A 21457-nucleotide genomic window follows, 5' to 3' on the forward strand; every position below is an offset into this window, starting at 1 on the left:
AAAAGACACAGGGTTAAGAATTTCCAAAATCGTATAAGGACCGATGAACCGAGGCTTAAACTTAGGAGAAGAGACCCTCATAGGGACAAAACGGGAGGACAACCACACCAAGTCCCCAACACGAAGACGAGGACCAACACGACGATGGCGATTAGCAAAACGCTGAGTCCTCTCCTGGGACAACTCCAAATTGTCCACCACCTGCCCCCAAATACGATGCAACCTATCCACCATGGTATCCACTCCAGGACAATCCGAAGACTCCACCTGACCAGATGAAAAACGAGGATGGAACCCTGAATTGCAAAAGAAAGGGGAGACCAAAGTGGCAGAACTGGCCCGAATATTAAGGGCAAACTCAGCCAACGGCAAAAAGGAGACCCAGTCATCCTGATCAGCAGACACGAAACACCTCAAATAAGTCTCCAAGGTCTGATTAGTACGTTCCGTCTGGCCATTTGTCTGGGGATGAAATGCAGACGAAAAAGACAAATCAATGCCCATCCTGGCACAAAACGCCCGCCAAAATCTGGACACAAACTGGGATCCCCTGTCGGAAACGATATTCTCCGGAATACCATGCAGCCGAACCACATTCTGAAAAAACAGGGGCACCAACTCAGATGAGGAAGGCAGCTTGGGCAAGGGCACCAAATGAACCATCTTAGAAAAGCGGTCACACACCACCCAAATGACGGACATCTTCTGAGAAACAGGGAGATCAGAAATAAAATCCATAGAGATGTGTGTCCAAGGCCTCTTAGGAACAGGCAAGGGCAACAACAACCCACTAGCCCGAGAACAACAAGGCTTGGCCCGAGCACAAACATCGCAAGACTGCACAAAAGTACGCACGTCCCGAGACAGGGAAGGCCACCAGAAGGACCTAGCCACCAAATCTCTGGTACCAAAAATTCCCGGATGACCTGCCAACGCAGAAGAATGAACCTCCGAGATGACTCTATTGGTCCACTCATCCGGCACAAACAATCTACCAGGCGGATAACGATCAGGCCGATCCGCCTGAAACTCTTGTAAAGCACGTCGCAGGTCTGGGAAGACAGCAGACAATATCACCCCATCCTTAAGTATACCCGTAGGTTTAGAATCACCAGGGGAATCAGGTTCAAAACTCCTAGAAAGGGCATCCGCCTTCACATTCTTAGTACCTGGCAGATACGAAACCACAAAATTAAACCGGGAGAAAAACAAACGACCAGCGCGCCTGTCTAGGATTCAGACGTCTGGCCGACTCAAGATAAATCAAATTTTTGTGATCAGTCAAGACCACCACCTGATGTTTAGCACCCTCAAGCCAATGACGCCACTCCTCGAATGCCCACTTCATCGCCAAAAGCTCCCGATTACCGACGTCATAATTTCGCTCGGCGGGCGAAAATTTTCGAGAAAAGAACGCACAAGGTCTCATCACTGAACAATCTGAACTTTTCTGCGACAAAACCGCCCCCGCTCCGATCTCGGAAGCATCAACTTCCACCTGAAAAGGAAGAGAAACATCAGGCTGGCACAACACCGGAGCAGAAGAAAAACGGCGCTTAAGCTCCCGAAAGGCCTCCACAGCAGCAGGAGACCAATCTGCAACATCAGCACCCTTTTTAGTCAAATCAGTCAAAGGCCTGACAACGCTAGAAAAACCAGTTATGAATCGACGATAAAAGTTAGCAAAGCCCAAAAATTTCTGAAGGCCCTTAAGAGAAGTCGGTTGCGTCCAGTCACAAATAGCCCGAACCTTCACAGGATCCATCTCAATAGAAGAGGGGGAAAAAATGTACCCCAAAAAAGAAATCTTCTGAACCCCAAAAACACACTTTGAACCTTTAACAAACAGAGAATTGGTCCGCAAAACCTGAAAAACCCTCCTAACTTGTTGAACATGAGATTCCCAGTCATCCGAAAAAATCAAGATATCGTCCAAATACACAATCATAAATTTATCCAGATATTCACGGAAAATATTGTGCATAAAAGACTGAAAGACCGAAGGGGCATTTGACAGACCAAAAGGCATCACCAAATACTCAAAATGGCCCTCGGGCGTATTAAATGCGGTTTTCCACTCATCCCCCTGCTTAATTCGCACCAAATTATACGCACCGCGAAGATCAATCTTAGAGAACCACTTCGCCCCCTCAATGCGAGCAAATAAATCTGTCAGCAATGGCAAAGGATACTGATACTTGACTGTGATCTTATTCAAGAGTCTATAATCAATACAAGGTCTCAAAGAACCATTGCTTTTAGCTACGAAAAAGAACCCCGCTCCAAGAGGAGTCGAAGAAGGACGAATATGTCCCTTTTCCAAGGACTCCCTAATATACTCTCGCATGGCAGCATGTTCAGGTACAGACAGATTGAATAGACGACCCTTAGGAAATTTACTGCCAGGGATCAAATCTATGGCGCAATCGCAATCTCTGTGAGGAGGAAGAGAATTAAGAGTAGATTCCTCAAAAACCTCACGATAATCAGACAAAAACTCAGGAATTTCAGAGGGAATAGATGAAGCAATGGAGACCAAAGATGTGTCCCCATGATTTCCCTGACATCCCCAGCTTAGTACAGACATTGTTTTCCAGTCAAGGACTGGGTTATGAGTTTGCAACCATGGCAATCCCAGCACCAACACATCATGTAGATTATACAGTACAAGGAAGCGAATCACCTCTTGATGGTCTGGAGTCATACGCATAGTCACTTGTGTCCAGTATTGTGGTTTATTACTAGCCAATGGTGTAGAATCAATACCCTTTAAAGGTATAGGAACTTCCAGAGGCTCTAGATCAAACCCACAGCGCCTGGCAAAGGACCAATCCATAAGACTCAAAGCGGCGCCAGAATCCACATACGCATCCGCAACAATAGAAGATAACGAACAAATTAGAGTTACAGACAAAATAAACTTGGACTGCAAAGTGCCAATAGCAGAGGATTTATCAACTTTCTTTGTTCGTTTAGAGCATGCTGATATAACATGAGTAGAATTTCCACAATAGAAGCACAAATGATTTTTGCGCCTATAAATCTGTCGTTCGCTTCTGGACAGAAAGCTATCACATTGCATACTCTGTGGTGCCTCTTCAGAAGACACCGCCAACTGGTGCACAGGTTTGCGTTCCCGTAAACGCCGATCAATCTGAATTGCCATTGTCATGGACTCATTCAGACCAGTAGGCGCAGGAAACCCCACCATGACGTCTTTTACAGCATCAGAGAGACCTTCTCTGAAAATTGCCGCCAGAGCGCACTCATTCCACTGAGTAAGCACAGACCATTTTCGAAATTTTTGGCAATATATTTCGGCTTCATCTTGCCCCTGAGAGAGGGCTATTAGGGCTTTCTCAGCCTGAATCTCCAAATTTGGTTCCTCATAAAGCAACCCCAAAGCCAGAAAAAACGCATCCACATTGAGCAACGCAGGATCCCCTGGTGCCAATGAAAATGCCCAATTTTGGGGGTCACCCCGCAGTAAAGAAATAACAATTTTTACTTGCTGGGCAGGAATTCCAGCAGAATGAGATCTCAGCGAAAGAAACAATTTACAATTGTATTTAAAATTTAGAAAACAAGATCGATCTCCAGAAAAAAACTCCGGTATAGGAATTTTAGGTTCAGACCGAGGAGCATGTAACAAAAAATCTTGTATATTCTGAACTTTAGAGGCAAGATTATTCAAATTGGTAGCCAGACTCTGGGGATCCATATTTCAACAGATAAAGTCTGAGCCATTCAGGGGTTAAGAGGAGAGGAAAACAGGAGACTGCAATTAGAGCTGGAGTGCAACTTCAGAGGAAGGGGGAAAAAAAAAAAAAAAAAAAAAAAAAGGTTTCACACAGTTCCTTTTCTCTCCTGCTTCAGCCTATAGATTAAACATTTGGGCTGGCCATACTGTTATGGTTTCCAATGGCAAGGAAACATCAGAAGCATAGAATAAACGGACAAGCTCTCGGGTGATGGAAACTAGAGCTGACCGCGATGCTAAACCTACACACCACACTAGAAGTAGCCAGGGGGCATTCCTGCGTTGTCTCTAGATGCCGCGCGCCAGCCGGAGAACTAACTACCCCTGGTAGAAGAAAACACAGTCCTGGCTTGCCTCCAGAGAATGTCCCCACAGGAGATAGCAGCCCCCCACATATAATAACAGTGAGAGCAGATGAAAAGACACACGTAGTATGAAAGCAGATTTAGCACAGAGAGGCCCGCTAACTAAATAGCAGAAAGATACAACAGAGGACTTCGCGGTCAGCTGCAAAACCCTTCAAAACACCATCCTGAAATTACCTTAACTCATGTGACAACTCATGCCACTGGAGTGGTAATTTCAGCCCAACAAGAGCTTCCAGCTGCAGAGATTCACATAAGTGCAAACTGGACAAAACATACAAAAATAGACTTAAGGACTAAAGTGTCCAACTTAGCTGAGCAGAAAACTGGGAGCAGGAACATGCAACAGAATCACTCTGGATACATTGATGGCCAGCATTAGAATGACTGAGGAGCAAGGTTAAATAGGATACTCCCACATCCTGATAGGAACAGGTGAACTGAGAAGGCAAAGCTTGCAGGACACCAGTACCACAAGAGACCACCGGGGGAGCCCACGAACCGAATCACAACAAAGGCCGTCTGCAGGAGAGTGCTGTCGGTTCAGACACCCTGCGTAGCGAGGTGATTGCCACCAGGAAAACCACCTACTGGGAGAGAAGGCGGAGCGGGACATCCTTAAGGGGTTCGAAGGGTGGTTCCTGCAATGCTGTCAGGACCAGGTTGAGGTCCCACGTTTCTAGTGGTCGTCTGTAGGGCGGAACCAATCTGGAAACCCCTTGAAGGAAAGTCCTTACTTGCGGCTTGGTAGCAATGCGCCTTTGAAAAAGCACTGAAAGGGCTGACACCTGGCTCTTAAGCGAGCCCAACGACAGCCTGGCCTCCAGACCGGATTGGAGAAAACCAAGTACTTTGGGTACGGAATAAGGGAGTGGGATCTGGCCACGAGATTCGCACCAGGTAAAGAAAGCTTTCCAGGTACGGTAATAAATCTTGGCAGAGGCTGGCTTCCGTGCCCTGATCATGGTTCCAATGATGTCCGGCGAGAGCCCTGCCTGGGTTAGAACCCAGGTCTCAAGGGCCACGCCATCAAATTGAGAGCCCCTGAGTTCTGGTGGTAGAACGGGCCTTGTGATAGAAGATCGTGGCGGTCGGGGAGACCCCAGGGGGCGTCTGCTGTCAATTGTACGATGTCAGCGTACCATGTACGTCTGGGCCAGTCCGGTGCGATTAGGATGGTTGGAACTCCCTCTTGTTTGATCTTCCTCACCACTCTGGATATTAGGGGGAGAGGTGGAAAAATATACAGAAGCTGGAACTGAGTCCAGTCCTGAACCAGAGCGTCTGCTCCGAGCGACCGCGAATCGTGTGTTCTGGTCATGAAGTTGGAGACCTTGGCATTGAAGTGGGATGCCATTAGGTCCACATCCGGGGTCCCCCAGCGGTGACAGATCTGGCGAAAAATTTTGGGATGGAGAGACCACTCTCCCGAGTCTATTCCTTGTCGGCTGAGGAAGTCTGTTTCCCAGTTGTCCACACCCGGAATGTGGGCCGCCGAAAGAACCGACCCTGTGTCCTCCGCCCAGTGGAGGATGTGTGACACTTGTCGCATCGCCTGGGTACTGCGGGTCCCCCCTTGGTGATTCACATATGCCACGGCCGTGGCATTGTCCGACTGTATTCTGATGTGAGAGGCTGCCAGTAAGTGATGGAAGGCCCTCAATGCCAGGAGGATGGCACGAATTTCCAGGATGTTGATGGGCATGGTGGCTTCCACTGGGGACCACTTGCCCTGTGCCCTGTGGTGTAGGTGCACCGCACCCCAACCCGTCAGGCTCGCGTCAGTGGTCAGAACCTTCCATTGACCTGTGAGAAAGGATTTCCCCTTTGCTAGCGAGGTTGGCTTGAGCCACCAGTGCAGGGACCTCCTGGTTGATGACGTTAGCTGGAACTCCCTGTCGAGAGAAAAGGGATTCCTGTCCCAGGACTTGAGAATGGCTAGTTGGAGAGGCCTGAGGTGAAACTGGCCAAATTGGACCGCTTCTATTGCTGCCCCCATCTTGCCGAGGACTCTCATGGCAAACCGGAGAGATCGAGGGGGTTTGCGGAGGAGGGTGCGAACTCCTAGGCGGAGAGCCAGTGCCTTGTCCTTGGGAAGGAGCACTAGACTCCTGGAGGTGTTGAATAGCATTCCCAGGAAGGTCAGGGACTGACTCGGGGTTGGTGATGACTTTTGTAGGTTGATTAACCAGCCCATGTGACAGAGTATCGGTTGTGATTGAGATGCTGAGCTCGCAGTCCTTGAAGGTGGGAGCCTTGATGAGTAGATCGTCCAGGTATGGAACGACTACTATGCCTCTGGAGGAGTGCAGGACGTCCATGGTGGCTGCCATGACTTTGGTGAACACTCTGGGAGCCGTGGCGAGTCCGAAAGGGAGAGCCACAAATTGGTAGTGGTCCTGGCCTATTGCAAACCTGAGAAACCTCTGATGGGCAGGTGCAATGGGTATATGCAGGTATGCGTCTTGTATGTCTATGGAGGCGAGATATTCTCCCTTCTCCATGGACGCAATGATGGACCGAAGGGACTCCATGCGGAAGTGACGGACCCGTACATATTTGTTGAGCTGTTTTAGGTCTAGTATGGGCCGTACGCTGCCTCCTTTCTTGGGAACTACGAACAGATTGGAGTAGAACCCTCGGAAGCGGTCGGTCGTGGGGACCGGTACTATGACTCCTGCTTGAAAAAGTGAGACCGCTTGGTGGTAGGCACGAGCCTTGGCAGGCGGTTTTGGGGGGACAGAGAGGAAGAATCGGTCCGGTGGGTTGGAGGTGAAGTCTATTTTGTATCCGGAAGACACTAGTTCCCTGACCCACCTGTCTTCTGTAATAGGCAGCCAGACTTGATGAAAGAGCAAAAGTCGGCCGCCTACTGGTGTGGTGTCTTCCGGAGTCCATGAGTCAGGATGAGGAGAAAGTCTGAGATTTTCCTCCTCTGGGCTTAGGCTGGCCTGCTTTTGACTGCCAGGTCTTGTCCAACCTTTGCACCGATCGTGAGTTGTCCCTGCGTGGGGAACGGTTACGATTTTGTGCTGGATGCGAGACAGACCAGCCCGAGGAATTCCGAAAGGAGCGGAATAGAGTTTGGTTACGCTTCTTGTAAGTGCGTTTAGGTCTGAGTTGGGGAAGATAAGTAATCTTACCCCCGGTAGCGTTGGATATCATAGTGTCCAACTGTTCACCGAAAAGTCTTCCACTGAGGTAGGGGAGGTGCGTGAGGAACTTCTTTGAGGCTGCGTCCGCTTTCCATTCCCGCAGCCAGAGGATACGCCGAATTGTGATGGCGTTTGATGCTATCCCCGCTACTCCCCTTGCGGAATCCAGAGCTGCATGAAGCATGTAGTCTGCTACAACTGCTATTTGAACCGCTTGGTCCGACAGCTCACGAGCGGATGCTTGGAGAGCTTGTAAATTTTTGGCCCAGGCCAGAATGGCCTTGGCAGCCCTAACTGAGGCGAACGCGGGAGCCAGGGATGCCCCTGCTGCCTCGAAAATTGAACGAGCCATGCGTTCTACCTGCCGGTCTGCTGCGTCCCTGAGGGTTGAGCAATCTGGCAGTGAAAGGAGGGTCTGTGCTGCTAGCCTAGAGACTGGGGGGTCCACTTCGGGTGGATCTGTCCATTCCTTAGTGTCCTTCTGTGGGAAGGGGTACCTCGCCTCCAGATATTTGCGATTAGCGAATTTTTTCTCAGGCTGTGAGAGCTGCTTTTTAAGGATCGCCTTAAACTCTGGGTGGTTAGGGAAAACCTTAGGCGGCTTCAGAGGTCCTTCAAAGGAAATTTTATGTTCTGGGGCCTCTGGTGGCGGATCAGAAATGTCCAGCACCCGATGGATAGAAGAGATTATGTCCTCAACTAGCACTGTATTGCTAGGAGGGATCGGGATCAGGGACCCCTCCGTTTCACTGAGTCAGTCACACAGGATTCGGAAGGCATCTGCATCACTGAGGCGTCCCCTGCTGAGTGGGCCGGGGAGGAGGCCTTCTCTGGTCGGGGATTGCGGAGATCTGCATTGTCTGTCCCTGGAATGGGACGGTCTAGATGACCTGGAGCTACGGTGTCTCTCCCTAGAGGGGGATGACCGTGTGCTATGGGATGACGCAGATGGACTTGACCTATGGGTCCGCTTGCGTCCTGACCTAGACGTGGATGTTCCAGGGTCATCTTGTTCCTGAGTCAAGCTCTCCCTTTGCTGGGTAACGGTCATAGCCGAGGCATGACCCTGCAGAGCCTGAAGCAATGTGGAGGTTAGGTTATCTATAGACTGCGTCATAGATTGCAATATCTGAGTAGCCCATTCCGGCGTGGCATTAGATACCGAGGCATTGGCAGGGGCTTCTTGGGGCTCTGACACATTAGTTTGTATACAGTTCTGGCAATGCGGGTACGTGCTGCCACTGGGGAGAGAGGTCCCGCAGGCTGTGCAGAATGCATAATAGCAGTTCTGCCTGGTTCTCTTGGACCTTGAGCCCGGCATAGTGCACAGAGTGCAGAAGGGCTGCCGGCAGAGGACCTTACAGGGGTAGAGAAACCTATAGGGGAGCATTATAGGTAATATGGATTCAGAGCTGAGTAAAAAAAAACAGCTGTGATCTTACCCATCCAGTGTGCCCCTAGGTCCAGCGCCGAAGATCCACAGTCCTGTGCCCCCCGGAGACTGGCTGCCTGGTCCTGGTCCTGCAGACCGGGAGATGCAGGGTTAATCTGCAGCAGAAAATGGCTGCTGAGAAGGAGAGGAAGGAGGAGAAGGGGGCGGAGAGCTGGAAAAAGGCGGCAAGGCTGTGTTAAAACGCACCCTGTCTCGATCCACCCCCTTTATGACACTATAAAGTGTCATATTTATCATCCGGGGGGTGGGCCGGGGGGGCGGAGAGGAGGCGGCGGCTTCAGCTAGGCCGAAGCTGGGGTCTAAATTAGATGCCTGAGGCCCAGAAGGGCTCCAGGCCGGCGCGAAAGTCCGGGAGGGGGCCGGATCTGAACCGGACCCCCCCGGATTTAAAGGCAGGATGGCGGTGGGGCTATAAGCGGAAGGGGCGCCCTGTGAGGGGTCCCCCTGAGGCAGTATAGAGCTGGTGCTGCCGCAGAGACAGGGGTGCAGGGAGCCCTGTGTCTGTCTGTGCCATGCCTGCCTGCACTCCCCCCAGCCCCAACAGGAGCCCGCAGCTGGGCTGGGGTCCCTGGATGCAGGCGCAGTGTGCTGGCCCATTGCTGGGAGCTCTCTCAACCTAATACCCCCAGAGGGAGATTAGAGAGGGTGCTGATGTCACATCTTCAGGGGCCTTTATCCTCGCCTCGACCTCAACCCAGAAACCAAAAGGAATTGGGGAAGGAGGGGGGTCTCGACTTCGAACCAGCACCCGAGGTACTGGGGAAGGAGCAACATGGGGAATAGCCATCTCTACTTCAACTGGGCACCCCATAATAGGGGGCCGAGGAAGGAGCCATGCCGGGAGTCTCACAGGAGACCCTCTTTTCTTCATCTGTAATTCCGTCGGAAAAAACGGAGTAAAAATCTTTTAGGTGTGCCTCCTATGCGACACTAAGCAAAAACTGGAGAAGGTTGATGCCGTCCAAGGCTGTATACTGCAGAGGAGGAGCCACAGTTAATCTTTTTCAGATTATGCATAGTGTCGCCTCCTAGTGGACAGCAGCATAACACCCATGGTCCTGTGTCCCCCAATGAGGCGATAGAGTAATCACACATTAGTGAAGAGGCCATGGAATGACTGCTGTGAACCTGCAAGCAGAGCTGAATCCTGACAGTGAGGATATTACACACAGTTAGGATTGGCATGCTACAGGCATTCATTTTATAATTAAAGGTGCTTTCCAGGTTTGAGATGAAAATGTGCAGTCACTCTAGGTGACTACAGGCTTCTGAATTTTTCCCCCGGAATGCACTGCACTTTTAGGAGTCTCCCTTGCCAGTGGCAAGAGTGGACGGTCATGTGAGTGCAAGTATGCGATTTGTATACTTCTGGCCACATTCTGACTAGATGTGTCCAGCCTCGCGCAATTCATTTTCATTGAGTCAGGCCACACATGTCTAGTCAGCATGTGAGACTTATCAACCATTTGTATTGCACCCATGTAAAATGTGCGAGTACCTCTGGTGTATCCAGCAAGAGGCAGCCTAGTTCATAGCAAGCGTAGGGCTGGATGTAGAGGTTCTGCTGTCGTCCCTGCTCATCCTTCACTGCACGCTGAAAGAACTGAAAAAAAGAACAGAAGATTGCAGTATGTTGTTCATCTGGACACATGTAACCGCAAACAATTTCAAGCCCAAAAGCCATGCGGATTAAATCAGGTCTGTCCAGATTTCACAGTACAAACTACATATATCATTAAACAGATCTCCTAGTTCCGATGAGGCAGGTGTACTTACTTTTAAAATCCATGTTAGAATGGCTGTATAAGCCTTTCTGAAACTTTAACTCAATCCTTCCCACTTGGCCTGGCTTAGAGATCTGCAGGGTCCCCCCTCCCGGCTGCTGAGGTCTCACACTGCTCAGAACAAGCTGTCTGTTGGGCTGCATCAGCAGAGACGGAGGATACTGGGACTCATGAGCTGTATCACTCTTTAGCTGAACTCATAATTTGCTAAGTTTATTATTAGGGTCATACAGCCATTCTGATATGGATTTTCATACCATTTATAGTTCTGTAGTCCAAGAGTAGGACAGCAGATGTCTCACCTGAACAGCATCTTCAACATTCCCCAAACATTTATGTATGGCTCCAAGGAGTAAATTCCTCAGTCCAACTACAGATGGATCCACAACTTCATGGCAAGCTTCAGTCATCGTAAAATAAAAATGAGAAGTACAAGTTAGTAAATTATATTGTAGTATGTTCGTGTATGTTGGCATGAAAGAATTAGAATAACAACTATAGAAAGACTACTACCCATATGCGTGTATGTACCAAACATTCATGTATGACTGCATATTAAAGGGGTTGTCTGGTCTAAAGCAACAAATCTGCAGTCACTATGTCTGCAGACTTGTGGATCCTCACATTGCACAAACTACACGCTGTGAGGATTCTCCGATGCAGGGAACAGGCAGTCCTGTGACCGCAAAACTTTGATTTACATACTTCCAGCCTCATTACAACTAGACGTGTCCGGTCTTGCTCGGTGCACCAATCTAGTCGGCACATGACGGGATGTCATTGCACCACCTGCTCCCTTTCTCTATTTCATCCTTCTAGTCACTGACATCTCTCCCACACCGTGCTCATAACTTCTAACTCTGCCCTCCATCTGGCCAAACAATCATACTCCACCACCCTCATAACTTCACTAGCTAACAATCCAACATGATTTTTCAAAATCTTACACGCTCACTTGAGCCCTAAAGCACAGGCCCTGGTCACCAACGTCATCGGTGAGAATCTGGCCATGTATTTCCTAAAAAAAAAAAAAAATTAACCACATCCATCAGGACATTTCTGCCCAATCTCCTCAGTGTGTGATAGGTATTGAAGAACTCCTAATTAAAAACAACTTTTACTTCATTACTAATAAAATCAAATAAGACATTGAACCACGAAGACATAATATCCTCAAAAAAATGCCTCAGTACAAGGAGTAATGCTCAACTTCCAACCTTGATTAACAAGTGGACTGACCACTAACCATTAGATTCAGCATATATTACACATGGGGTTTGTTAAAAAATGCATACAATTATAGTGGAAAAAAACACACCAAAATAAAGAAAGTGCAAGTGCATAAATAGCTTAGATCTCAGCCATTTGAGCCAAGGGGCATACACTGGTAGAAACCCAGGGTCAGATGAACACGATTGCCTTAACTATCTGCCATGTCATGCCTCATGTATTTGCTCCCCCCTGACAAGGGCAGTACCCCAGTTGACTCTATAGATGACCCCCCCCCAACTTTTTTGTGTTCAACCCGACGCGTTTCTTTCCGCAATAATGAGATGTCATCAGGCGATTGTAGCTTGTAAAGGGGGAAGCAAAAGAGAAGAAAAAAAGAAATCTAGTCCTTCTCAGGCAGAATGCCTTTGATTACGATTAAGTGCTGAGTGACAAAATGTATATGTCCTCCATGGGGATGTCTTACAGTGGTAAGAGTGCCCTAGTGAAGTGCATCCTCATCTAGAAAAAAATCTCTGTACTTGGGCACTGCCCTTGTCAGGGAGGGAGCAAATACATGGGGCAGGACATGGCAGATAGTTAAGGCAATCGTGTTCATCTGACCCTGGGTTTCTACCAGTGGATGCCCCTTGGCTCAGATGGCTGAGATCTAAGCTATTTATGCACATGCACTTTCTTTATTTTGGTGTTTTTCCATGATGATTGTATGCATTTTTTTGACAAGCCTTATGTGTAATATATGCTGAATCTATATGGAACTTGTGCATTATTCCATGTTATACGAAGGCATTTTTGGGATATTATATCTTGGTGGCTCAATGTCTTATTTGATTTTATTAGTAATGAAGTAAAAGTTATGTTTTAAATTTGGTGTTCTTCCGGGCTTATCACAATATGATGAGAAGAACTAGACCCTGTATCTCAAACAGAGGTCATTGCTTTACCAATCTCCTCAATGCCTGGATGCCCTCCTTCCCTTCCACACTTCAAGCTCACTTACCATCTTTGAGCCTGTTACAGAAGAAAAGGTTACCCGGCTCCTTGCTTCTTCTTGGCCTATAACCTGCACCAGTGACCCTATTCCCTCACATCTCCTGCAGTCTCTCTCTCTGGTTGTTACCACTAACCTTTAAAATATTTAACCCCTCTCTTTCTTACGGTATTTTTCCCTCCTTATGTAAACACGCCATCATAACCCTTTTACTTTAAAAAAAAAAAAACATTGCTTGACCGAAACTGCTAACTTCAGACCTTTTTCTAATCTCTTGTTGTTGTTTTTCATCAAGAACTCCTGTCAATTAGCTCCTTTATATATGATTTGCTTGGGCATTACCAGCTGGTAGACGGACAAGTGATGCCAGTCTAGTCACCACTTTCTCTATTAGTCCTTATTCAGAACAGCCAGATTCCATTGAGAGCAATATATACCCAAAGATTTCAGTAGGTGACATGCATTACATGGAGAATAAAGGAGGGGGGTGGGAATTCTCCTCTAATTTAACGAAGAAGGCCAAAAAAAAAAAATCACTGACAACATTCTGAGTGACAGCCGAAATATTTGTATGGATGTGTTATATCTCCAGTAGGGCTCTATGAGTGAACACTATGGATCAGGAGTTCTGGAAATATTTCCTAGCAATTCTCTAAAATATGGTAACTAATACGTCTTTAAAATATAAAATGATTACACCTTCTGAAACAACAATCTAGGGACTCCATTTTAATATGAATATCAACATATGAGATAACGCAGACACAAGATATGTGCAGAACTACAGCAAACAATTCACTGTATAATACAGATATGGCATCAGATCTGCCGCAGACCCCCATGATGGCAAAGATATGACGATAGCACAGTAATAGAAAGACAGAAGCAAAGATTAGCAGCAGTTACAGTGTATTCAGTGTTACCAGGATTATTACTCTGAAGCTGGATTTCCTAATATGAAGATATGATAAATCCGTAGATTGCCTTGTTATGTACTGCACCAGGCAATATAACAGCCGATGGTGCAATACAGTCATCAACTGCGCTAACCTGCACAGATATTGTCAGTGTCATCAGTCGCCATAGCACATTCATGTTACATGCAGATTACAAGTATATAGCAACTAACAGGCCGTACCCTTTTAGGCCAAGTTCACACATTCAGTATTTGGTCAGTATTTTACATCAGTATCTGTAAGCCAAAACCAGGAGTGGAACAATCAAAGGAATAGTTTAATAGAAACATATGCACCATTTCTGGATTTTTCATACACCTCTGGTTTTGGCTTCTAAATACTGAAGTAAAATACTGAACGTATGAACGTGGCCCAAGGCTGACTGGACATGTTCAGTAATTATCCTTCTGAACCAGATCCAACAGCAATCAGTTACCTTAGCAAGACAAAAATATTTGTGCAGACAACTTTTTTTTTTTTGTCTGGCTAAAAAAATGGATCCAGTTTAAATTATTTTTTTTTGTCTTGCCAAAAAAGTTGTGTCTGCAGAACTTTTCCGTCAACGGATCCGATCTAATGGATGATTAATGGACATGAGAACTTGGCCTAAGCTGACAGTGGAAAAGGAGTGGCAGCTTGGATTATAAAAATAAGTACAGGAAGAAAAACAATAGAAAAATAAGGATTTAGAATAGATTACATTATAGGGTTGTGAAGGATGTAGAGCAAAGAGAATGTAGACGCCTCACTTTGTCATCTCGTACCTTGACTCATGCGCTGGAGGTTGGAGAAGGAGCAGTTCGGCAGAGCTTTCCACAGGTACAGGACCTCTATAGCCGCCAGTACACACAACTGTTTGGTTGGCTTTTGCTTTCTGAATCGGTCACCCTGTTATTGTCATACAAAAATCATCACATAAGTCCCAGTATATACGATAAATGGATATACAGACAGCTTAGATACCCCGATAATCATAGATCTCACTACATTGTGAATTTGTGTAGTTGAACATCTCCTACTTACACTTTTATACATATGTTATATGTCTGTGCCATATCTCCTCCATTTAGTCTTCAGTAAACTTTCCGCACTCCAACTTTCAATGAATTTTATAATGTGCAACCACCTTAAAAAGGTTTTTAAATTGGTGTGTGTGTGTGTGTGTGTGTGTGTGTGTGTGTGTGTGTGTGTGTGTGTGTGTAAACCCAGAAATTAAAGAAAAAATAAACATTAATCACCTGACACCTGCAACCAATCCCTGCAAAGACTGACGGGGAGTGCCAGTGCACTGCCAACGATGAGGAGCTCTGTTGTGAATTCCGCTCTTGGGCTCCCTCCGGTGGTTGTAAGTGGCACTTTTGTGAGTCCTGCTCTTGGGCTCCCTCCGGTGGTTTTAAGTGGTACTGCTGCTCCTTGGATTTAGTAGTCAGCAGCTGGTTCCACTGATTGTCTTTCTGGCTTGGCTATTTAGCCTGGTTCTATCCTTCAGCCTGTGCCAGTTGTCAATGGTTCCTGGTTGGATTCATATCTCTGCTTGGATTTCCCTGATATTCTGACCAGTTCAGCAAAGATAAGTCCTTGCTTTGTTCTTTTGCAGTCCACTTGTTGTGGACTTAATCTTTCTGCACTTTCTATGTTTTTTCTAGTCCAGCTTGTCAGTATGGATTTATTCAGTTAAGCTGGAAGCTCTGGGAAGCAGATTTACCCTCCACACCTTTAGTCAGGTGTGGAGATTTTTGTAAACTCTGTGGTGGATTTTTCTAGTTTTTAATACTGACCGCACAGTATTCTGTCCTGTTCTATCTATCTAGCTAGACTGGCCTCCTTTGCTACATCCTGGTTTCATTCTGCGTATGTCATTTCCCTCTCCACTCACAGTCATTATTTGTGGGGGGCTGTCCTATCCTTTGGGGATTTTCTCTGAGGCAAGATAGCTTTCCTGTTTCTATCTTTAGGGGTAGTTAGTCCTCCGGCTGTGACGAGGTGTCTAGGGAGTGACAGGAACATTCCACGGCTACTTCTAGTGTTGTGTTAAGCTCAGGAACTGCGGTCAGTACAGGTACCACCTCCTCCAGAGCACGTCCCATGTTGCTCCTAATCCACCAGTTCATAACAGAGCTCCCATCAGTCCTTTTAGGGACTGTGTGCAGATATCAGGTCAGCAATGTGGCTTTTATTATTCTATAGCTCTTCTGACATTTTTTGATCTTAGATATTTTTACATTCATTCTATGGCAGAAAGGTATTGTCACGTCATTAGTGTCCTGTCTGATGACGGTGCTGAATGTCATCACATGGCTGCATAGCGCCGATTACCCACAGAAGGGTATGACATGGTCAGGACACTGGACAATGCAACCCATGTAATATTTCTATCAGGTCACGTTTCCCATTACATTACTGTTCTTAACCAACTTTACACAAACCTTTTTCACTGAAAACTGCTCGATCTGATTGTTTTTCCTTTTAAATAGCTTTTGGACGTCTCTAAATACTTCCTGTGCACCATCCACGTCTCCAGTGGCACCTTGACAGACTGAAATTGGAAAAATAGAACGTAAAGCGCAGGAAAACTTCAATAGTTATTTCACAGTTTCACAAGAAATGCCTGGTACAATCGTATGTGACGGTGTGTCATGGATATGATAGTGATGGAACTCAATGGACACTGTATTGAGAAAGGTGGCGGTAGAGCAGATGAGCAGCAAGGGAACATGGGATAATCGGTAATGGAAATTCACCATCAAGGTTTTTGTAATATTTTATCATTTAAAGCCCATGGACAAATTATTGCAAGGCCGCTTTACTATAAATAGGTTTCAGCAAACTTGATACTCTACCCTGGGCAGAGAATATGGAGGCGATGTTTCGTAAAGATGACCTGGCCTGGTCGATCAGTTTAGTAAGTACTTGTGTTTCCCATAAAGTAACAATTCTTTTCTTATAACATTGTGCCATTCCTCTGTTAGAACTCCTTAAAATGTATGGACAAAATGACAACTAGGTGTTACCGATTGTGATTGAGTCCATACGTAGTCAGACATTGTCTAGTCAGTGCTGACCGTCTAGAGACACACCTGCAGTGTGTCCGTAAAGTCATGGTGCACTTTTATAGTTTACATTTTGGCGCCCTTTCTCTGGCCCAATCATATCAGACTTGTTTATGAGGAGAGATAACCAGAACCAATCAAACAACACAAACTGATTTAAGCGGTTACTGAGCCCCCAGTCAGATTAACCCCTGATAAACTGAACTCTGATTAATACACTGCCAGGTCTGTGACATGATGCAACCACAAGCTTATGCTATCATTTGGATGTGTGTAGGACAACAAATGGAGCCCACATCGAGCTACACTGAATAGGTATGAAACCGGGAGAGTTTTTCTTTTATTTGGAGCAGATTTCACATTTCTATCAATTTGTGCTGTTTTCCAGTGACTGGTCAAAAGTGCACCATGACTTTACAGACACATTGTATTTGACCGATCCTCTGTAACATTAATGGGACCAGCAGCTGTGACAGCGAATTGTCATGTTGATTAGATGGGTTGTCTGGCCTAAGGCTATAAGTCTGCAGTCACTCTATGTGACTGTAGACTTGTGAATCCTCACAGTGTGCAGTGTGCTTGCTGTGAGGATTCTCCTATACCGGGAGCTGGCGGGCGCGAGACCGCACGTATACGATTTGCAAACATGCGGAGATGTGCTGACTAGACGTGAGCAGCCTTACACTTGTATTGAGTGAGGCCGGACAAGTCTAGTCGGAATGTGGCTGCAGCCATGCAAATCCCATACGTGGTGATATGACAGAGAATCCTCACAGGACAAACACTGACAATTCTGCAGTCACATCGAATGACTGCAGACTTGTAGCCTAAGCCTGGACAACCTCTTTAACATAATTGTATAGTTAGGGAAACTTGACAATGACTGATGGCCTCCCTAACATCTGAAGACACGACTATGTATATGATGGTTCATAGGAAAGTAGAGTCTCGTCATTTTGATGAAAAGGAAAGTACATGCTGCAGGTATTGAATGTGTACAGGAGGGCAGCCTCATTATCTTACCGATCTTATGGGCTTCAGGATGCAGGGCAACACCGATTCAAATGCCTAACATGATGTGACAATGACCCTTTAAGGTTAATTTTTGCAACATTAAAAAAAACAAAGAGCACCAATACCTACCTGCAGTAAGATAGGCGTAGTAACACTGTGACCACCTGGATTCATTTTTTAACCGTTCAAAGGACCTGAAAGCATCCTTAAAGTTTAATTCTATCATGCTGCACCAGCCTAAGAGAGAATAAATAAGAAACATTAATTGAAAAAATAAAAGAGGTCATGCATTGTCTTTGAGATAAAAGTATAGCATCAAAGAGGAATCAGATACCTGGTGTAATTTTATGTGACAACAGGACAAACAATTGCAGCATGCATGGCCGGTCAGTCAGAATATCTGGCCACCATGATTCTTAGCTCTCAATCTTTTGGAAACTAAATAGATTTTAGGGGCCCCATACGTAATAGATCGGACAATACAATAGAAGCTGGACATACTGAATGCGGAGGTCTGGCAGGACATATACACAACAGAGGCAGCATATATCAACAGGTTTAACTGATGATACTCCAATGTGTACTGGGGCCTTTACAATTAAAAGGTGTTAAGGTGGCCATAGACAAACCCATACATCATGACGTAACTGGCCATCTAAGGTGTAAGTAGGTGTCCTGACTCTCCACCCTGTGCATTATATCCAAAGAGCGAAGGATTGGACATATTGGATTTTAACATGCCTCATCTTTGGTTCTAACAGGAGGTATATCTCCAAATTGACTTTGCCAGTCATGCATGCATATGAATGGTAGTAGTGTATGGTAATCTTGAAGAAGTGCTCCCATGAAATTTTCCATGCCCTAAACCTATGTAAACGTAATATAGTGTAAATGCATTAATATACAGTCCTCTTCTAACTCTCGTGACCACAATTCTGACTTGCCAGATCACACTGGTTTCACGTTTGAGATGGAAGTGGCGTTTGCAATGTAAGTCTATGAACGAGGCTCCATATACTTACACCGTAATAGCTACTTCTGGTTCACACACAAACCCCGTGTGATCCACCAAGTAAGAATTTCAGACATGTGACTCAGAAGAGGACCAGAGTGGCGCTGGATGCAGTCATGTGACTCAGAAGAGGACCAGAGTGGCGCTGGACGCAGTCACGTGACTCAGAAGAGGACTGGAGTGGAACTAGGAACTGGGGTTAGATAGCGATTGGTAAGTGTATTGCCTCACTTACACTAGGTTTAAGAGATATAAAGATTGATGGTAGTGCTTCTTCAAGTAAGGTACTTCACAGTCTATTGTCAAGTGTGTTGTTTGCCAGGACAACTAGTTATCAGATTCTAAGTATCATTGGAAAGTAAAGGCTATAAACTATGGCCCCCATTCATTAAGACTGGCATTTTGTACTATAGTCTTAATGAGGGCAGTGCAGGAACAATATGCGCCAAATTCATTAAAAGACACACAACACTTAATGAATTTGGTGCAGCTTCTCAGTGGTGTGCGCTTCCGTGCTCCTCACCAGAATGGTTATTCCATTGGGGACTGGAGTAACCTTTCTGGTGTAAGAAATGCACAAGCTTTTTGCTGAATTTGATATGTGTACGTAGATGCACTCAATGCCAGCTACTCCCCAGCGCTACCTATTTTGGTGGAGTGGCTTCAAATTTGAGTGAAAATGGCAAAAGTCGACAAACTTTGGTGGAATTTCATGTTGCACTAAAAACTGGTGAATTTTCAAAGTGTTCTACAACAATTTTCTGGTATTAACACTTTGATGTATCGGGTCCTATACACAGTCACAAACTTTTACAAACTTCGCATCAAATGAAAGTCTTTAAAGGTGGATGTCAAATTAACACATCTATTTGAAGTTAACTTTCATTACTTTAATACTTTCATGTCCTTGAACTTGTGGACATGCTTTTCCACACAGATTTAGCCTTTTTTTCAGTATCCTCTGTTTCACCACACCCAATGTGGTCTACTTAACGTAATTTTATATACCGAAAGGTCTTACTGTAGGAAGGGGAAACGGCAAAAGCTTAAAATGAGGATGAATTTACATCGCCACACAATAAAAGAAAAAAAAAAAAAAAAAAAAAGAACAGATCTACTTGTGGCAAAGCATTTTTTGTTTCCCTAATCATAGCATCAAGGGCATGAGAATATTCGTATTGTATGGTAACTGTAAACTTTCACACTCCTTACCTATGACCGGCCACGACTGTCTCTCCCCTTCCCATACTGATAGTTCGGCTTCACGTCACTTGTCTTATTACGGCACTATTCTATGCCCTGTAGTGTATAAATATGTGACCCCTCATATGTTGTGTTATACTGAGCCTGATGAAGAGACCTGAGAAATCGCTCTTCTCAGTAAGCGTGCATTTACATGGCACAATTCCCAAGAAACACTTGTTCCTGATAATTGGCAAATATAAACTGGCTACCGTACTCCTGATGAAGGAGTAAAGCGCTTGTTCATTGGGTGTAATTGTGTTTGTGCTTGTGTACTAAGCAGCACATCACCCTGCACTGCATGTAAATAGTGTGCTCAGGTTCGATGGGGGAATCCAGTCACGCTCATCGCCGCCTCCAGTTCCTTCAAACACTGCCTATTCTATCCTAATAGACACACAGTGCTGCACTTCTCCATCACCAGCTCCCTGGCTGGTCAGTAGGGCAGAGTGAGGCGTGCCGGTGTAGGTCTCCGATTCCACTGTGCAGGTGCAAGCTATCAAACACTGTGTGCATGATGGAGGAGACGTCACCCGCTTCAATCAGGATAGAACAGGCGGCATTTGAAGGAATCGGGGTGACGTGGAGCATGATCTGGATTCTCCAATTCAACTGGATCTTGCAATTTGCATACAACGCAGCCATAAATAAAGCACTTTTTCAGAGGTATGCAGCAGTGTCTAGGAGTGTATAAAGGTTTGGCAGGCATGCTTTTACATGCTTTTAAAAACCATGGGCAAGGTTTATAAGGTAAAAAATTGGTGGTAGGTTCCCTTTAAAGTGGTTGTCCAATACTTGGACAACCTCTTCTCATTCCTCATGTTTGGCCCCGTTAAAGTAAAAACACCTATAAATCACCCCCGATGCAGGCACCATTCCAGCGGTGTCAGCACTCACATTCCCGGACTCATGTGACGTCTCACGAGCCCTGCACCCAATCAGCACCAGCTTCCCTGACCTCACCTTCAGACGTATCGAACATCACCAGGATGACAGGGCTGTGGTTGCTCTCAGATTTGTCCGAAGGCAGGGACTATGATTGGCCACAGGCTCACCTTTCATAGCAACCACACGTGAGCCACGGGAACGCGAGTAATGAGAAGGGGTTGTCCTAGTAGTGGATAATACCTTTAACAACTGTTCTGTGCGCATGGAAGTGAGGTGTGTCTGCATAAGGCCGGAGTCACACACAATGTATTAAAATCCGGTCCGTTTTTCACAGCCGTGAATCGCACAACTATTCCCTGAATAGTGATCCGTGTGTCATCCGTGTGCAATGCGAGGATGCGATTTTCTCGCATCTAAGCATCCGTGTGACATCCGTATGGTGAGATTTTTTTTTTGCGCTGACTTGCAAAATGGACATATAATGTATCCATGGCCTCAAATATATACAGTTATATGAAAAAGTTTCAAGAAAATCTCTGAGACAGTTTTTTGTATCC

General features: G+C 46.0%; 1 protein-coding gene across 2 annotated transcripts in view; it reads right to left on the minus strand.

The window, feature by feature from the left end:
- Positions 1–21457, minus strand: part of TTC39C (tetratricopeptide repeat domain 39C) — a 124293-nt gene that overhangs the window by 6796 nt on the left and 96040 nt on the right. For both annotated transcript variants that reach the window (XM_077270373.1, XM_077270372.1), the window contains exons 8-12: positions 17888–17995; positions 16121–16230; positions 14459–14582; positions 10820–10917; positions 10232–10336 (exon numbers count right to left, since the gene is read on the minus strand). In XM_077270373.1, the coding sequence (XP_077126488.1) occupies positions 10232–10336; positions 10820–10917; positions 14459–14582; positions 16121–16230; positions 17888–17995 (545 nt within the window). The remainder of the gene's footprint in view (positions 1–10231; positions 10337–10819; positions 10918–14458; positions 14583–16120; positions 16231–17887; positions 17996–21457) is intronic.

This window comes from Ranitomeya variabilis, chromosome 6, assembly GCF_051348905.1.
Source record: "Ranitomeya variabilis isolate aRanVar5 chromosome 6, aRanVar5.hap1, whole genome shotgun sequence".
NCBI lineage: Eukaryota > Metazoa > Chordata > Amphibia > Anura > Dendrobatidae > Ranitomeya > Ranitomeya variabilis.